The sequence below is a fragment of the Tiliqua scincoides genome, chromosome 16 (assembly GCF_035046505.1).
Source record: "Tiliqua scincoides isolate rTilSci1 chromosome 16, rTilSci1.hap2, whole genome shotgun sequence".
Lineage (NCBI taxonomy): Eukaryota > Metazoa > Chordata > Lepidosauria > Squamata > Scincidae > Tiliqua > Tiliqua scincoides.
The window spans coordinates 2393709-2411270 of record NC_089836.1 but is presented as its reverse complement, the minus strand read 5'-3'; the positions used below and the strand labels follow the sequence as shown (position 1 = coordinate 2411270).

The 17562-nt window shown below is 50.6% G+C and overlaps 1 protein-coding gene across 11 annotated transcripts in view; it reads left to right on the top strand.

Annotated features, from left to right (window-relative positions):
- FNBP1 (formin binding protein 1) overlaps positions 1 to 12226 on the top strand; it is a 105414-nt gene extending 93188 nt beyond the window's left edge. For 5 of the 11 annotated variants that reach the window (XM_066610502.1, XM_066610503.1, XM_066610499.1 and 2 more), the window contains 5 exons: positions 1637 to 1746; positions 5110 to 5242; positions 6330 to 6451; positions 6805 to 6941; positions 8038 to 8216. In XM_066610502.1, the coding sequence (XP_066466599.1) occupies positions 1637 to 1746; positions 5110 to 5242; positions 6330 to 6451; positions 6805 to 6941; positions 8038 to 8216 (681 nt within the window). Of the gene's footprint in view, positions 1 to 1636; positions 1747 to 5109; positions 5243 to 6329; positions 6452 to 6801; positions 6942 to 8037; positions 8217 to 11696 lie in introns of those variants that run through there. The other 6 variants (XM_066610501.1, XM_066610500.1, XM_066610498.1 and 3 more) reach the window with 2 other exon arrangements.
- Positions 12227 to 17562: the final 5336 nt, after the last annotated feature.

The window sequence follows — 17562 nt, the reverse complement described above, 5'->3', positions numbered from 1 at the left end:
CCAGAACGCCACGTACGGGTTCGGGTATCGACCGTCATTGTTCGACACCCGACCTCTATTTTTCAGCCTTCTCGGTGGTCCCTCAAAATGGACTAACTCCAGTAATCAAACCGATCGATCCTGACTAAAAGGTTAACTCTGATTAATTTCAACCCTTAAAAAAAATAATTAACCTAATACGGATATTAATCCCAAACCCCATCTCAGATGCAGAAGGGATGACGGCTCGAGAAATGGTAAGAAGTTGCTTTATAAAATGGGAAAGCAAAGAGATTTAATTCCACAGGAACTATTTATGAGGTTTATATTCTATGTGATGTCTGAAGCCAGCCTGATGTTGCTTCCATGCAATCCTATGTGTTTCAATCCCACTGTGTATCAAAGGACCTGCTGTCTAGTAAACGGGGTTTCGGCCTGCAATCCCAAATCTGTTTGCTGAATTTTGTAGGTCCCGCATTGCACAGTGGGATTGCATTCCGTCTGAATAGACGCGCCTAGGATTGCACTGTTAAGACTGTGTTCCTGTGTTCTTTTACTTGCAAGCAAGCCCCAGTAAATGCAATGTGACCAACTTCTGAGTCGACACGCCTAAGACGGAGCTGTTCGTCCCCTTCCCTAGAGAGCTCTCTGCTTGTAATTGTAGGGCCACCACCTGCTTAAAGAAATCACAACCGACTCCTGTGTGTTTTTTAGCTCATTCATTGATGCAGCTGTTCAAATTTACATGGATTTTATGCACGTGCATGCGATCGAAGGGGCATTCTCCCCCAGGCTTGTGGGAAAGAGGAACGTGTCATACAAAATAGTGCTCAGAGCTGGCCCGTCCATGAGGCCTACTCATTGGTGAGAGTGCCCATCTGCCTCTACACCTCCCATACCCGAGATTTGAAAATGAAGAGGACAGTGGTGGACTGGAGCCCATACATTCTCAGTCCTTCAAGGCCAGACGGTTCAAAAGCCATCATCCTTTGAGCAAGTTGCAGTTCATCTAATAATAGAGTCTTCTTGACTAGAGGAGCCCTTTTTTTTCAGGAGCATAAGTGGGGTGAGGCAAGACAGGCACTTTATCATAGGTTCTACCAAGACAGGGAGTGCCGTGGACTATGAACACCAAAGACCATGCAATATATTGGTAGCTATTAAAATAATGTTACCCTGTGCATTTTCCCCCCCTTCTTGGCTTTCAGCGTCTCAAGATGGGAGAGGAAATGGCTTGCTCAGAGGCTTAGAGAGGGCAGCAGGTCAGGCAGAGTGTCACTTGCTCGTGAGACTGCAACCCCATTGGCTGTGGCTTGCAACCTGGCAAAGGAAAGCCCATTCGGCCCGCGAATGTTGCTAGCAGGGGAGGAGAACACCGGACATGTGGCATTGGACAGCAGCACCCCCATAATAAAATGCTGCAGCACTTACTTGACCAGTGAGGACGGTGGGATAGCTGCATACGTTATAGCCAGCCATACCTTTCTCATATGCTTTTCAGTTCTCAAAACAGCTGGGAAGAGCCAGAATACTGGGGGGGGGGATTGCCTGGTCTTTTCACCCAGGATGCTGCTTTTACAGCAGACATTGAGATTTGGCCAGTTTGGATTTTTATTCTCTCTCCCCCCCCTTTTGTTGGCTTCCCGCTGCGATGTAGGGTGCAGGGCCAGAGGATTTCAGCAACCTGCCCCCTGAGCAGAGGAGAAAGAAGCTCCAGCAGAAGGTGGATGAGTTCAACAAGGACATCCAGAAAGAGCTGGATCAAAGGTAGGGATGAGCAGAGCATCCACCATCCCGCGTGGCCGTCCTTCGGAGATTTCCATCCGATATACACGATGATAACGCTTAAGATTTGTACCGTGTTTTTGGATGTTCAGAGTACTCCGTGTGTTATCTTGTCATAAGCCTTACAGATGCCACTGTAAGGTAAGTAGGATTGTCCCCACACTGCAGATGGGGCAGGGTGAGAGGGAGGTAGCTTGCCAAAGGCCATCCATCAAGTCTGTGACAGGGGCAGGACTTGAGACCAAACCATGATCTGTTCGAAGGCAGTTTCATAGGAGCAATTGGCAAAAGCCTTGGGTTTGATGCAGGCTGATTTTTTTTTTGATCAATAAAAACCTATATTTCCCATCAAGTAGTGGGGGGAAATCCACTCCCCCACCTCGTTAGCCCAGGCTTGGGTCACCAGCAAAAGAAGCCAAGGATTAATAATAAGAATCATTCATTTATCCACCCACCTCCGCATTGGGTCTCTGCGAGGCCAGATGCATTGATGCGCTCGGCTCTTGTAGCTTTCTGTTCCCGGCTTTTGTGAGATAAAATAGGTCAGGGAGGTCCCCGGCTATGGAATCCCTGGCAGTGGGGATTACATACCAGAGTGAGTCAAGAACATAAGAGTGGTATGTCTGCAGCGTCAGCCCTCGGGGCACCAGCCGCGCAGAGCAATCTTGCTTCAGAGATGCCTGCTCTGCCTTGCCGTGGCCCCCCCCTATGCAGAGCGAGACCCCCCCTTCAAAGCACCAAAAGGGTCACGATTGTCTGCAGTTGGGCCCTGGGAATTTTTCCGCCTTAACGGAGCAATGCTGACCCCCCACTAACTAGGGAAAGAGAGCCCCCCTTTTTTAAAGCTCTTGTATTAAGCAGGAGATTGAACATCCCTCCTCACCCCAGCAGTGCGCCCCTCCCAAGAGAGGCGTTTTGATGGCGCCTCTCTCTGTGTTCTGTTTGGGGCAGGGAGCCATTTTCTCAATCCTTTTGCTGTGCAAATGGCTTGGAGAACAGTTTTCGTTTACGAAGCAGGACACTGGGCCCTTCCTATCCGTGGGCTCGGCGTCCTCGGATTTGAATATCCGAAGAAGCCGAGCCTGCAGCTGGAGGGTTTCAGAGGAACTCCCAGACACGACCAGAAGCGCCTTCCAGTTGCATCTGGGGAGGCTGGGAGGCCACATGTGACCTCTGGAGGGCAGGGTGCTGCCCCCAGGTATTGCCCCCCCCGGATTTCATTATCAGTGGAATTTGTTATCCGCGACGGGTCCTGGAACGAACCCCCTGCAGATAGCAAGGGCCCACCGTGTGTAGATATTCTGCGTCACAATGGTTGGCAACCTTCAGTCTCGAAAGACTGTGGTATAAGCCTACAGCACCCAGAATTCCCAGGCGGTCTCCCATCCAAGTACTAACCAGGCCTGACCCTGCTTAGCTTCCGAGATCATGGTATAAGCCTACAGCACCCGGTATTCCCAGGCGGTCTCCCATCCAAGTACTAACCAGACCTGACTCTGCTTAGCTTCCGAGATCATGGTCTAAGCCTACAGCACCCGGTATTCCCAGGCGGTCTCCCATCCAAGTACTAACCAGGCCTGACTCTGCTTAGCTTCCGAGATCATGGTCTAAGCCTACAGCACCCGGTATTCCCAGGCGGTCTCCCATCCAAGTACTAACCAGGCCTGACTCTGCTTAGCTTCCGAGATCATGGTCTAAGCCTACAGCACCCGGTATTCCCAGGCGGTCTCCCATCCAAGTACTAACCAGGCCTGACCCTGCTTAGCTTCCCAGATCATGGTATAAGCCTACAGCACCCGGTATTCCCAGGCGGTCTCCCATCCAAGTACTAACCAGGCCTGACCCTGCTTAGCTTCCGAGATCATGGTAGAAGCCTACAGCACCTGATATTCCCAGGCGGTCTCCCATCCAAGTACTAACCAGGCCTGACCCTGCTTAGCTTCCAGGAACACAGTTCTCCAGGAAAAACCGAAACCCTTCAATTGGCAGAAGAGGGAAGTGAAAGCTCTCCTGGGTGCAAGATCATGTGGCAGCTGCCACGGCTTTCGGTTTCAATCTGGAAATGAGAGCTCTCTGAGCCATTTGGGGAGGAGAAGCTGCAAGGAGAAGAGGGAAGGGGAAGGTGGCCAACTCTGACTATGGCTGGAGATTATACAGAGATAGATAGCTAGATATATTGCGCCCCCCCCCCCAATCATGGTGTAAGCTGGACATTCCTGGAGGCTCCTTCCAAAAAGCTCTAGGCTTGTTTGCAGTTGTCACCTGGAGATGGATGTGGATTCCTGGACCAGTCCCTGAGGGTGGGTGACCCTATTGAAGAAAGCAGAGAGAGAGAGAAGCTGAGGAAAGGAAGGAACACATAGGCCTGGAGGCAAGGTGCCCAAGATGTCAAAGAGAATGAAAAACCAGCTGAAGATGGACTTGGGAAGAGAGAGAGATTTGCTGGCTGAGAAGGGTCAGAAGACAATGACAGTTTCCGGACAGCAGATGCAGGGAAGTTGGCATAGTTTTCATTCTGCTGCTGGACAGATAGGCTTCTGAGAAACCAGCCTAGTGAGTGTCCAGGTATACTTGTGCTCAGGGACTTGCATTGATTCTGCCCTCCTCCCCCACCCCAATCAGGGCACACTGGTGGTTGCACATAGTATTTTTTTGCAGCCTATTGGCTTGCAAACAAACAGATTGTCTCTGACAACCCAGGTCACTGGTCTTCTCAGCCAGTTCCCCACCCCTTGGGGAAGGGGGGGGAAGCGAAATTATTTCAACCCAGACTGATTTATGGGGCAAGATTGGCAGAGCCTGGGGGTTTCTGGGCAGAAATCTTGTCTTTTACAGGAACTTCCCTGGTTCCAGGCACGGCCCGGCCTCAGAGCTGGCCGCTGGCCCAGGCTGTGGAGTCAGTGAGGCAGGAAAGCACCCAGTGGTCTGGGAAAATGTTAAACCAGCTTGGCAGTGGGTGCAGCCTGGGAGTGGAGGTGCTCGTAAATCACTGGGAGCTCAGGATGAACAAGGAGGTGGCCCAGTTTGCAGAGGACACCAGTCCGTTCAGAACCCAAATGGGGTACAAAGTGCTCCCAAAGGAGCTCTACGAACAGGGTGAATGCATGGCAACCGAGCATCAAAAGCACTTGAATGTCAGTAAGCGTAAAGCCATGCACCTCTGAGACCCTCCAACTGCGAGCTCGGCATCCACAAATACTGAGCACATGGAATGGGGCAATGTCATCTCCTGCATTGAATTTCTGGCCCAGGAGTGCCTCAAGTTCCAATGAAAATGTGTCCTCAGAAGGGTTGACCAGTGGTCTGCTTTCCCAGCCTTTGATGCGCTTCCCTTCCTTCTTGCAGAGATGCCTTAACAAAAATGAAGGACGTCTACATCAAGAACCCACAGATGGGAGACGCAGCCAGTGTGGATCTCAAATTAGCCGAGCTCGGGCAGAACCTGGAGAAGCTGCGGCTAGAGGCCCAGAAATTCGAGGTATGGGAGAGGGGCTCTGAACATCACCAGAGCAAAGGTCAAACTAGACCGCTCGGAATGATCAAGTGTTAGATTTGGAAGGGGCTGTGGGGGTCATCTAGCCCATCTTCCTGCTCAGAGTTGTCAGTGTTCAATTCACCTTCAACAGACAGGCTGGGGGGGGGGGAGAGACCCTTCCTCCTTTGCTGCATTTGCAGCACCCCTTATCCAAACTCACGGACATGGGAAAAGCTTCTCTTGGGTTCTTCCTACACAGTAGTACAGAGATGTGATCAACATTTCTGGAGCACTTGGCCCGCTCGCCCACACCGTGTCTGAACCCTTTTGTACTTTTCCTGAAAAGCCAGTTGTGGATGGCAGGGATTGGCTAGTATCCATGACACCAAGATACCCAAATCACAGGTGCTGTGATCCCTTTAAAAAAAAAAATTAATTAAGGCAAAACACAAATAAATGGATATACAGGCAGCCGGCTTGGGGCACTGGGCAAGGAGTATTTGACTTTACACAGTACAAATCTCCTGTACAGACTTGGCAAAACTTAGGGTCATAGCAGAGCCAAAGAGCTCATTGCATTGTCGGTTTTCAAACATGACGTTCATTTTCAACCCCAGTGCTTACAGTTATCCAAAGCAGATTTACTGTGGGGCTGGGAAAGAAAACTGATTAATGGACATCAATTATGGACAGGGATTGCTAAGTGAAATACCCGAGAGCTGGAAGGGAAGTAAGTGGAGGAGGGGAAACCTTTTATAAAGATGTAGCCACAGCTGCTGAGTGATAGGGCTTTAAAAAGAGACTCCAGAATGTGTGGAGTAGACAGGACAATGGAGAGCATTCCTGGGAGGAAGGGAAACCTTCTTCCAGAGAGACCAGACCGGGGGGGGGGGGAGAGAAGAGAGGCATGAAGCAGAGCATCAGAGATCAAGGCAGGGGAGGAAAGATACTGTCGCTGGGAGCATTGCACATTGATATGGCACTGAGATGATATAGACCCCAAGGAGCAGGTAAGGACTTGCGCCCCATCTCAGCGTGCTCCGTACTGATTATCAGAGGCTTGGATTTCTCTCTCCCCCCCCCCCCACAGGGATGGCTCGCCGAGGTCGAAGGGCGGTTACCTACACGGACCGAGTCGGCACGGCGCCAGAGCGGGTTGCACGAACCTCAGAACACCCTGACCGTCAATAACTGCGCCCAGGATCGCGAGAGGTACAGTATCTGTATAGCGCCGCGCCACCGCGGTGATGTGCAGTGGTGCTTTTCAAGTGTGTATCGTGAACAATCAGCCCTTTTAATGGCCCTGCAAGCTATTGTCCACATACTGCAGATGAGGAAGACAGAGGTTGAGAGCGAGTTGCCACAACGGGTAGCTCTGGATCTCTCCCATCAAGCAGGGATTTGGACTAGCCAGCCCATAAGGCACCCCCTCCCCTGCTCAAGATTTCGAAGCGGGGCACAGAGGGACAACTTGCAGAAAGGGTTTTCAGTGGGGCTCGGGCCCAGAGTCTCCATCGTATCAGGCCTGTCGCTATAGTTGTTGTGGTTTTTCCTGTCTTGAGCAGTCCGGATGGCAGTTACACAGAGGAGCCGAGCCAGGAGAGTGAGATGAAGACACCCGCGCAGGATTTTGACGACGAGTTTGACGACGAGGAACCCTTGCCCACCATCGCGACCTGCAAAGCTCTCTACACCTTTGAAGGCAATTGTGTTTCATCCCCCATTGCAACCCACCCCTTGCTTTTTTCTTTCACTGCTAGACAGGCTTGGTAGTATTAAATGCAAGAAAGCCGGGACGGTGCAGCGGTTTGTGAGTTGGATTTGGACCTGGAAGCTCCAGGTTCAAATCTCCAAACCTGGCCAGTTCAAGCACCCAGATGCGTGTCTGTTTTTGCTTTTATTTGCTGAGTATTCAGCTCAAGTGAGACAGAAAAGCTTTTGGGCAGCATGGCCTGCAGTTCCTTGTAGTGCCACTAGGAGGCAGTAAACCTTTACGCCAATTCCTACTGGCTTCCTACTGGCTGGGGCACCACTTGGCCTCTTTTTCCCCGGCTTGCCAGGCCAAGATCACGCCAAATCATGAGATCTCATGCGATCTCGGTCCTGCGAGCCGAAAAGAAGCTGCACAGCCCCCCCCAGGGCACCACAGCACACACCTTGGGAGCCTCTGCCCTATCGGAAGATTTGTTACTTACCAAGAAGTCTGTTCCCTCCTCTCAAACCTGACCACATCAGGCTGTCAATGTACTCTGTGCTCTGCATATAGTGGAAAAGACCCCTGCTCCTAGGGGATTACAATATAGATATTGACACAAGAGGGACAACAGAGGGAAGGAGGCAGGATGGAGGCAGGGGTACAGGGGAAGCAAAATGTTGTGGTCTATCCCTCCATTGCACCTACTTAGGTTTAGTTCCAATAAGAAACGGGGAGATGAAGCCATAGTGCCAGAGCCTCCTGGGAAAAAGGGGAGTTTGAGAAGGGATGTGATAAGAACATAAACATAAGAACAGCCCCACTGGATCAGGCCATGGATGTATGCAAGGGAGCTCCTAGGGGAAAAAAAATGTGCGGTCAGTTCCTGCTATCCACTTCACGCCCTTTGCGGAGCGTTCTCGGCCATCCACCATCTCTGCAGCCTTCTGAGGGTCTAGGCTGCAGAGCTACCCCTCCGCCTCATCCCATAGATCCCCACTGGATTAATGGTTCACCACCTGCAAATTTGCGACCCACGGAGGTTTTCAGGGACGTAAACCCAGCGGATAACGAGAACCGACTTCTACCTGTTTTTTTTCCCCAGGCCAGAATGAAGGAACCATCTCAGTCACCGAAGGGGAGGTGCTCTTCGTCATCGAGGAGGACAAAGGCGACGGCTGGACACGGATACGGCGGAACGAGGACGAGGAAGGCTACGTCCCCACCTCCTACGTGGAAGTCTTTTTGGAGAAAAACGCCAAAGGTGCTATGACTTACATTTAATTTCCCTTTCTCGGTTGCTTTCTTGCCCCCGCAGGGTGGTTGGGCTGTCCGTGGCCATCCCGGAACGTGCATTATTTTTCTCCTCGATACCGTGGACTTATTTTTCTTATGCACTACAGACGCTTTGTCCGAAGAGGGGGGCGTTAAGTCACGATGGCTGCTATTTGGCAGGGCAGGGGGGGGGAATCCACCCCTCAAAAGAAAAGTCTCTTGCGGAGGTCGGCGTCCAGAGATAAAGCAGATGAGTTGTTGCCTCCTCTCAGGTGCAAAATGCAAGACCTGGTCTTAACGAACATTTCCGCTTGTGTCTTCTCTAGATAGGAAGGTATGTCTTGTTTTCCACAGCCCTCCTTCTCACCTTTCAGTCTTTGGCTCTGAGTCTGAACAAGGTCATTGAAACGTGATGGTGGGGAGCCCGAGATTCCCAACTGTGTCTTTTTTTTTTCTCCACTTGCCTTTCCAAAAGGCCCTTTCCTGGGCCCTCCTTACCCATGAGCTGCTGTCTGCTTCATTCCACACCCCCACACCCACCTTCTTCCCTGCTGGCCTTCTGCCAGCTCCTGCATCACAATTATGGGGCCTCCATAACTACCCTCCCACCACAAGATGCAGCACACACCCCACTGGCACGGCTGTGCCAGGACTGGCAAGTTGGGTAGGATTTGGCCCTCATTCACCTTCCCTGCCTTTCCGTGACACTGTTGCAGCTCAGCCAATTGTGGCAAGGTATCTTGCCGCACACACTTCCTTCACCGCTCAGAACATCAATTTGCTTCTTTTTAAAAATGTGTGGAGGTTGCCTCTGAGCATCATTCTCTTATACACACACCCAGTTAATGTCTTAACCTTTCCTGTGCTCTGTCAACGTACACACTGAGCGTGTGCAGAGTTCTCCTTCACTGTTGGCGTCCCAAGAGTCAGAAAAGGATGCCAAGGATGCCCTCTTCTCCCCCACCCTTGGCTGCTGCTTTTGCTGCCGTCTCAGCGTGGGACTGGTGGCTGATCCTTTCGCCCCACAAAGCCGTTTGTATGGCTTAAGCTTAGGCTGGGCGTCAGGGAGGGCAATCCTTTGGGCTGCTTTTCTTTGGCATGTTTCAAATCCCCCTTGCCAACCAGCTCACCAAAAGCACTCGCCTCATTTCTTTCCCTTTGGGCCTGAAATGAAAAAGAGCTAAGCTTTGGTCTGGCTTCTTTGCCCGGTGACCTGTGGCCAGTTCCGACTCGCCACAGGCGACTATCTCTTTCCAAGTCCATGTCTGTCTTCTTCTTTGAGCTGTACTTAAAAAGCGAGTCCATCTTGGGTGCCAGAATGTCATTCTGGTCAGTGACTCCCGTCCATCCTGACCTAGCGTCACTTCCTTTGTCTTTCTCCAAAACAGATTTTTTAGCTTCCTGTTGCTTTGGTGGGTCTATTTGGACGGAACTACAGCTGACAAAGAAAGTTTGCTCGGAAACACTCGTGCAAGTGTGGGGGAGGGGCGTTTGTAGTGGAAAAATCAGTGACTTGCAGTTCTTTCCAACCCTGTTTTTCATTGCAGTCTTTTTCACACTCTTCACACCCCTTTGCACTAGAACTCCCAGCTATTTTTCACCTCCTTTCCTCCCAGTTGCTTTCAGAGATGGGAAGTAACTATTCAGAACCTGGAGGAGGGGGAGAGGAAGGAGTGGGGAAAAGAGTTCGAGACCCCCTAGCTTTCTAAAGGCAGGCACTCGTTTGGGGAACAAGACTGTGTCAAAACAACATTTAAGCTGCAATCCTGTGCACACTTTCCAGGGAGTAAGCCCTATTGAGTATAGCGGGACTGACTTCTGAGTAGACACGCATAGGATTGTGCCCTTAGTTCCATACTGTAGCGCAGTGGTTCTCAAACGGTGTGCCGCGAGATGATCCACCGACGTGGTTCTTGCGCAACCCAAGATGGCGGCGTCGGGAGAGCTGGGAAGAACAGGCCACTGCAAAAGAAGGGTGTCACGACCCCAGTCAGTTTGGGAACTGCTGGTTGTCTTTTTCTTATGGGGAAAATCTGGAGCTTTGGTTTCGGAGGGTATCCTAAGTCTCTCTCCGTCCCCCTCCCCGCCACATATTTTCCCCCCCGGAATGTAACTACGTCCGCCAGAAGCGACCCATGTTTGCAGGCACTTCCCCGACGCATTTTGCTCTGGGCGTACTAAGCCACGCCGAGTCCCGTTCTCTGTATTTAAAACCATGCCAAATGCACTTTTTAAAGTCTAGCATCCTTGCCAAATTACTTTTTTTAAGCAGTTGTTCATAGTGACTTAACCACGAAACACACACATACACACACACACTCTCACTTTTACCTGGTTCAACCGATCGTGCGCAGTTGTGGTCTTTCCAAGCGGTTTGTACATAATTTAACTTAAAAGCTGAAATGTTTGACTCGAATTTCTGTTTTCTTAATGTCATTTTTTTTCCTCCCTACGAGTCTCCTTTTCGCACCTGGTCTTCTTTATGCCGACGTGCCCCTGCTGTCTTAACCGCCTGCCCCTCCTAACCGAATTCTGTTGCGTTTAACCGACTGAGAAGGACCAAAAAAAACACAAAAACCCTCTTCGTGTCGTTTGAAGCTTTCTCTTTTTTTCCCCTCTCCCCTCTGTGTTTCCCCCCTTGCCTGCCTCAGAGTCATCCTTATAGGAACTTCCACAGCCAATGGTGAGGCTTCTCAAATTCATAACTGTTTTTAAATGTTGTTTTTTTTTCCCCCTCTCCATTTTTTTTGGTTCTGTTTGAATGTTGTCCTCCCTTGTAGCTGTACTGCTCATCCCTGGTTGTAATAAACAAGAGGTTTATTTTCTCAAGCTTGTGGGGGTTTTCTTTAAACTGCCGGGGGGCCCGGGTGCAAACGCTTCAGCCGGCCCTCGTTGCTTCTGTGCCTGCTTGTGTCCGTGCTCCGGTTATGCGCCGTCCTCTGGTGGCTTAGCGCATCGTGAATGACTGGCCGCTGCTGCTTAAAAGATAGTGAAGCAACTGCCTTAGAGTTGATCCGTAGCCTTTCACCTGCGGGTCGAGAAATATTGCACGTTGGCCTTCCTTTCTAGACCTATAGAATGGTAACATCTAAGATAAACGGACTCTGGTTTTCGCTTCAGGACATAGTCGTTTGCGTACAGTGGGCCTTCCTTATCCGTGGGCTTGGCAACCGCGGATTCTGCAGTGCCACGGGTCAGTATTGGGCGTTCCAAGACCCGCGACCCTCTGTTGCATGATGCACAATTTGGGTTTAAAAAAGAGGGGAACAGAGCTGAACAGGAAGTGTGGAGGAGATAAGAAGGGTGTGCTAGAGTGGAGGAGAGATTACCGTATCTATGCAATACAAACCCGGGCCTTATATCTCATAGCTTGTTTCTGCTTTCTTGGGGAGGGCCTGCTCCCCCCCCTCCGGTAAGCACTCCTGATCTCCCAAGTGTGGCTAACTCAGCCTCTTTTCTTTCTCTTTCTCTTTCCTCTTCTGTTTTTAGATTCCTAAAAGTGGTGGTTGCTGGTGCAAGAACTTCGGGGCGAGCTTGGTGCAGAAGGAGAAACAAATGGTCTGATTTTTTTTTTTAAAGCACCCTGTTTGCAGCAGGGCGTTTTTTTTTTAAGCTCTCCCCCCCCCCCAATTATGGAGACTTTCACAGCAGAAAAAGCACTTGGGGTCGGGGGGGGGAAGGAACAACGAACTCCAAAACCATAGGTTCCGTCCCTGCTCCAACATCACCACTCAGCCGCTTGCCAAAAACCTCTCCAGCATGCTCCGTGCCTGCATACACTAATCCCATCTATCGCGCCCCCTTCCCCTCGTGCCACTGTTTGGAGGGGGTCTTCTGCAGAACGTCGCCCACCCCTTCAATCTACACCTGTTTCTTCTCCGGTAAAGGGGCACCATGAGAAATGCTGTCAGTGAGCTTTGCCACCTTGGCTCAGCCAATGTTGTCACTGAAGGATTTGCCACTGTACCCATTTTACAGGGGAGGAACTGAGGTAGAGAAGAACACACACACACACACACACACACACACACACTGCTGCTTTCAAGGCTGAGGTGGGATTCTGACTAAATAAGATGGTCAACACTATTTCAGCCAGTTGTCTAAAACAGTTGAGGATGTGTGGTGGAGAGAAGCAGTGAGCCAGCACAGCTCCTCCACACTATCTCCCCCATTCCATTTGCTTTTTCCTTTGCTACTGCAGGGAACATAGAAGGAACATTGTGGGGGGGGGGGAAACAGGCAGATAGCAACAACCACTTTTGTCCACCTGTAAGATGAGCAAGCTTGCAAGCAAGCAAGAGTTACATTTTCAGATGGCCGTATAAAACACGCAAGGGGGAGGGCCCCTCAATGCGCAAAGCCTAGGGCCCCGATACCCCCTTGCAAGCAGCTGTCAGTCTGCCCAAAGACCCCCCATGTGCCACTTGCTTGGGCCTTGGCCACCCCCCTCAGCTTTCAACCCGGCTTGCGGTTTGGCCCCCCCCACAGAAAGAATTTGCCAGAGCCCCCAACGCACCCTCGTTTGGCTGGAGCACCCCATTGCTCTCCACACCTTCGAAAAGGGGGCTTGATTGTCTGTCTCCCTGCCACCATCACCAAGCACCCACTGAACCCCCCCCCTTCGGGCAGCACGTCCACCCAGAGTCACGTGCCAGCCGACCCCCCACAAAAGACCTCCGTTTCCACCACCGCTGCCTGCATGCTCGCCCTGCTGTCTTGCCTGCGTCCACCTGCTTTGTAATTATTTTTCACGGCGCTCAATTTAACTGCTGTCTCGCTGCGTTAATTTATTCTTTCGTACCTCCGTTTCAAGGCCTGCCTTCTTATTTTGCATGCAGTTGCGCCTGCTTTTTTTTTCTTTTTCAAAACCACAGCAAAGAAAAAGGTGTGCTATGCTTGACTCCCCCCCCCCAGCTCTCCCCTCTCTCTGCCCACCCCATTTATTTTTAAATTCCATGTGGCGTTTTGTAATTAAAACGAGAGGAGGTTTGGCTGGTGTGCCTTCATCGCTCGCTTCTGGGGAAAAAAGCAAAAAAAAAATCACCTTGGGGCGATTCTCTTAAGATGAGGTTGATGGTAGGAGGTTGACGGCGGGATTCGAACGCGCCTCTTGGACGCCTACAGCTCAAGTCGGACACGCTGCCAGACATGCCACCCAAAAAGCCCAGCAAGTGCGCTTGAAGCATATTGGACTCTCTGAAGGATTCCCGTAGCAACACCCAGCGTTGTCTCCTTGGCTTCTCCTTCAGCATGATTTTCCTCCTTCAGAGGAAAAATCCATTATGGGGTATAAGCCATGATGTGTATGCGCAACCTCCTGATTTTAGGAATGGGTTAAGTCAGAATGCCAGATGTAGGGGAGGGCACCAGGATGAGGTCTCTTGTTATCTGGTGTGCTCCCTGGGGCATTTGGTGGGCCGCTGTGAGATACAGGAAGCTGGACTAGATGGGCCTGTGGCCTGATCCAGTGGGGCTGTTCTTATGTTCTTATGGCCACAGATCTGGTTCGCGCATATTTTAACACCCAAGGGTTACCTGTGCTTTTAAACACAAGCAGATGGCGGTGATCAAGAGGTGTGTATGAGCCATCTTTGCGGGGGGGGGGGCAATATTTAAACAGGGTCCTCTTCCTATTCGGAAAGACTGAGACCACAGGCCATTTCCCATGTACGGGCCACGCGGCGAGTTCTCTGCCGAGAAGCCACATCCGCAATGCATGTTTGTACCCACATGCTGGCTCTAGCACATGGCAAACATACCGGCCCTTTGCAGCTGTAGAGGAAGTCACGGTCATGTGTGTGTGGGGTGGGGGCGCTACAGACCCAGAGTGCGGTGATGGCCGCAGTGGCTTGGGAAAGGAGACCATACTTGTCCACAGGGCAGCCCAGCAATGGCGACTGGCCGTTCCAGCTAAAGGCAACCACCCATTTGGGGCGAGTATGGGATACAATGATGGGGAATGATGGGCTGTATTCACTCCCCTGCCTGACGTGTGGGGAGGCATCCACGGTTACTGGAATCTGAGGATTCCAAGACCGCAGATGCCAAGGGCTCACGGTAGCTGCACTTGTCCCCTCAAAGCTGCTAAGGGGAACAAAGTAGCCCATATCTCTTCTCCCCCCATCACTAATTTATCTGCTCCCGCCATTATGTGGGAGCGAAGTGCCGATTGGGCACGCGGGAGCCGCGTGCCAGTTCTGTGCCTGCCCAGCAATGCGAGAGAATAAAGACTCCTACCTGACGAAGACGCCAGCCCTCTTGCCTTTCTTCAGAGCGTCGAGATTTCCCACCTCTCGATCCGCTCGAAACATCTTTCAACCGGGGAGTCCGCAATGTCCTAGTTTCGGGGACAAATCCAAACCGTCATCCCGGGACAACTTCGAGGAGGTAGAGAAGAAGCGATCGCAGGCTGCGGTTTTGACGGAGGAACACCCTTAAGTGCTGCCACTTACCAGACAGGGAGCTCACAGACAGTGCAGACCCTGCCTCAGAAACCCCCTGAATCCAGCCCCCCCAGCCCATGGACCCCAAATCAAGCAGCGGCCTCGAGTCCCCCTTTCTGAGATCTCTACAATCAAGAGATGGAAATGCAAACGCACATTGGAGACCCAAGGAAAATGACCTCCAACTGTCCCTTTTATGCCCCCCACCCGATACCTTCCCCCCTCTTATTATTTCACTATCTGTCTTCTCCCTCCCTTTGACGGCGCCGTTTCTGTAAGACTCGAGAGAGAAAAAGTCAATATACATATATAGAGAGAGATATAAAATATATATAAATATATATTTAACCTAGGTGGACAGTATATTATTGTCGCCCTACCAGGAACGTCTGAATGACTGCAACGTCCGCGTGGCTACGTCGACAGCCAGGAGGGGGCTGTAAGCTCTGCCTGCATCTCTAGCCTGTGAACAGGCCGACTTGGGAGTTTTTACAAACTGGTGGCCACTTGGGTGAATCTCAAGCTCCTAACAATTCTCAGCGGGCACCTTTGCACAGAAACGACAGCCTAGGGCAGTGGTTCCCAAGCTTTTTTGACTGGTGCCGCCCTCGACCTACTGGGCCATTGGCTGCGGGTCCCCATTAGGGCTACAAGAGGGTTTTTAGCTAGGATTTTGCAGGTTTCCATGCAGTTTGGGAGCCACTGATTTATGGGGATGGCATCTGAGTGACCGGGGGGCTAGGGGGTGGAGTGGTATATCCATGCCAAAGCCTTGCAAGTAGGTGAATGGATTTGTGGGTAGAAGGACACTCACCTTGACTCAGCAAGACCTCGCAGCTGGAAACTACAGCATGCAGGAGCTATTCACGTCCCTGAAAGAAGCAGGTATTGGTGCCCAGAGAGAGTGCTTAGAGGAAAGCTCCGTCCAACCAAGCTGTGAGGCCCTCAAAAACTATACCGAGTCACCCCACCAGTTTCTAAAAACACCTCCCGCCGGTCTTTGGATCCTGCTGAAGAGGAAAGAGAGATGGGATCCTTTACCTCCAAACTCGTCCTTGGCCACTTTCGTGCCCACCCAGCCCCCCGGCCTAACTCCCTTTCTTAACATCTGTACATATACAAAAAGAGAGAACCTATTTACGGAAAATGGTGTGTGTTTTAACGCTGAGTATTTTTCAGAGGGTCGGACGCCGTGCCCCACCCTTTCCCCTCATGCTTGAAGTGTCAAAAAATAAAAAGATTTTAAGAAGAAGAAAAAAAAGAAGCCAAAATTATATTTTAACATACATCAGCACTTTTTTTTTTTAGAAACAAAAAATGAAACAAAAAAAAAATTGTGTGTTTTACGCACCGGGTTCTTTTGATCCTAGTTTGTTTTGGTGGCATCTTAAAAAATTGTGGGTCTCTTTTCCTTTGTGTGTGTGTATGTGCGTGTGTGGTTTCCATATCTCTCTCTCTCCCCCTCCCCCCAAGTTCTGGTGTTTTTGGACCCATCATTTCTGGCAACAGAATTATATGAAATAAAGTGCTTCCATTTGAAAGCAGAAGGGCGCCTTGGTAATTTTATGTATGTATTTTATTTGTATGCTGGCATCCTTCAGTCTCGGAAGACTATGGTATCGCGCTCTGAATAGTGTTCTGGAACAGAGTGTCCTCTCCAGTGCGCGAAGCCTGGGTAAGGTAAATATGGAGGATAGATTGTTACCCATGCAGCAAATCCCCCCTCTCCATGTCGTTGAAATGGTCCAATGGAAAGGCAGAGGCCAATACGGTTGGTTCCAGCGGCGTCACAGGAGTTGCCAGAACGTGACTGTGTTCAGCCATGAACTGCCTCAGGGACTCCAGCTCCGGATTTTGCCTCGAGGTTGACTCCTGAAGCCTTTTCCGTAACTGGATGTAGCCACAAGGCAGTGGAGGTTTGGCATCAGAGTTTTCCTTCTCTCAGATGAGCTGCCTTCCCAGGCTGACGAGTCCCATCTACCCAGTGGCTGTTTAGTCGCCTCTTACGACAAGTACAGCCAAACTGAGGGCCTATTCTTATCCCCCAGCCCCCAGGGGGGCTGTATTTTATTTACAGGATTTATATTCCGCCTTTCTGTCCAGTGCACTCAGGGCAGCTCACCGTTAAAACCATACACAAAACATAAAATGTACATATATGTATAAAAAGACATTTTAAAAACAATGGGATTTTTTTTTATTTAAAGGAACTTCGGAAGGGGCCCAAAGTGGGTCGAGCAGAAATCTAGGGCAGGGGTGTTAAACTTGTTTCGTATGATGGACCGAATAGCATTGATGGCGCCAGTAGTTTACTTTCGGGTGGAATCCTGACCACCTTTCCAGGGCTGGCAAAGCAGTGCCACATCCTGTAGTTGGGGGGCAATCACGCAGGCCTCCTCAAGGTAAGGCAATGTTTGTCCCCGTACCTCCGTGTTGGACGACTAGGTTAGGATTGCACCTTTGGTTTACTTAGGTAAAAGTTTACTTGGGCTGCAATCCTAACCTCAGTTTCCTGGGAGTAGGTCCCATGGAACACACTAGGACTTAGCAGGAGTAGACCTGCTCAGAAATGTGCCCTTAGGAGCTTAGCAGAAACTCCGGTGTGTGCTTCCAAAATTTCACGGTGCCCAGCTTTCTCCAGCAGCCATATCACCCCAAAACTCCCAGCTCTATTGCGCTCCGCTAGAGGATTTGTATCCAACTCAACCCCCACCCCAACAGCATGGTGTTCCTTGTCAGTTGTCAAGAAACTGGTGACAATTTTTAGTGCCTTGTCAGTGTGCCCTGAGACGAGAGAGGTTGAAAATCACTGCACTAGAATCGATAATAATAATAGATAAATGTTGTGGTTTTTGTGCGTATACCATCATTATCACCTGTGTTGTCATTTTGATGTGAATGAAATAATAATA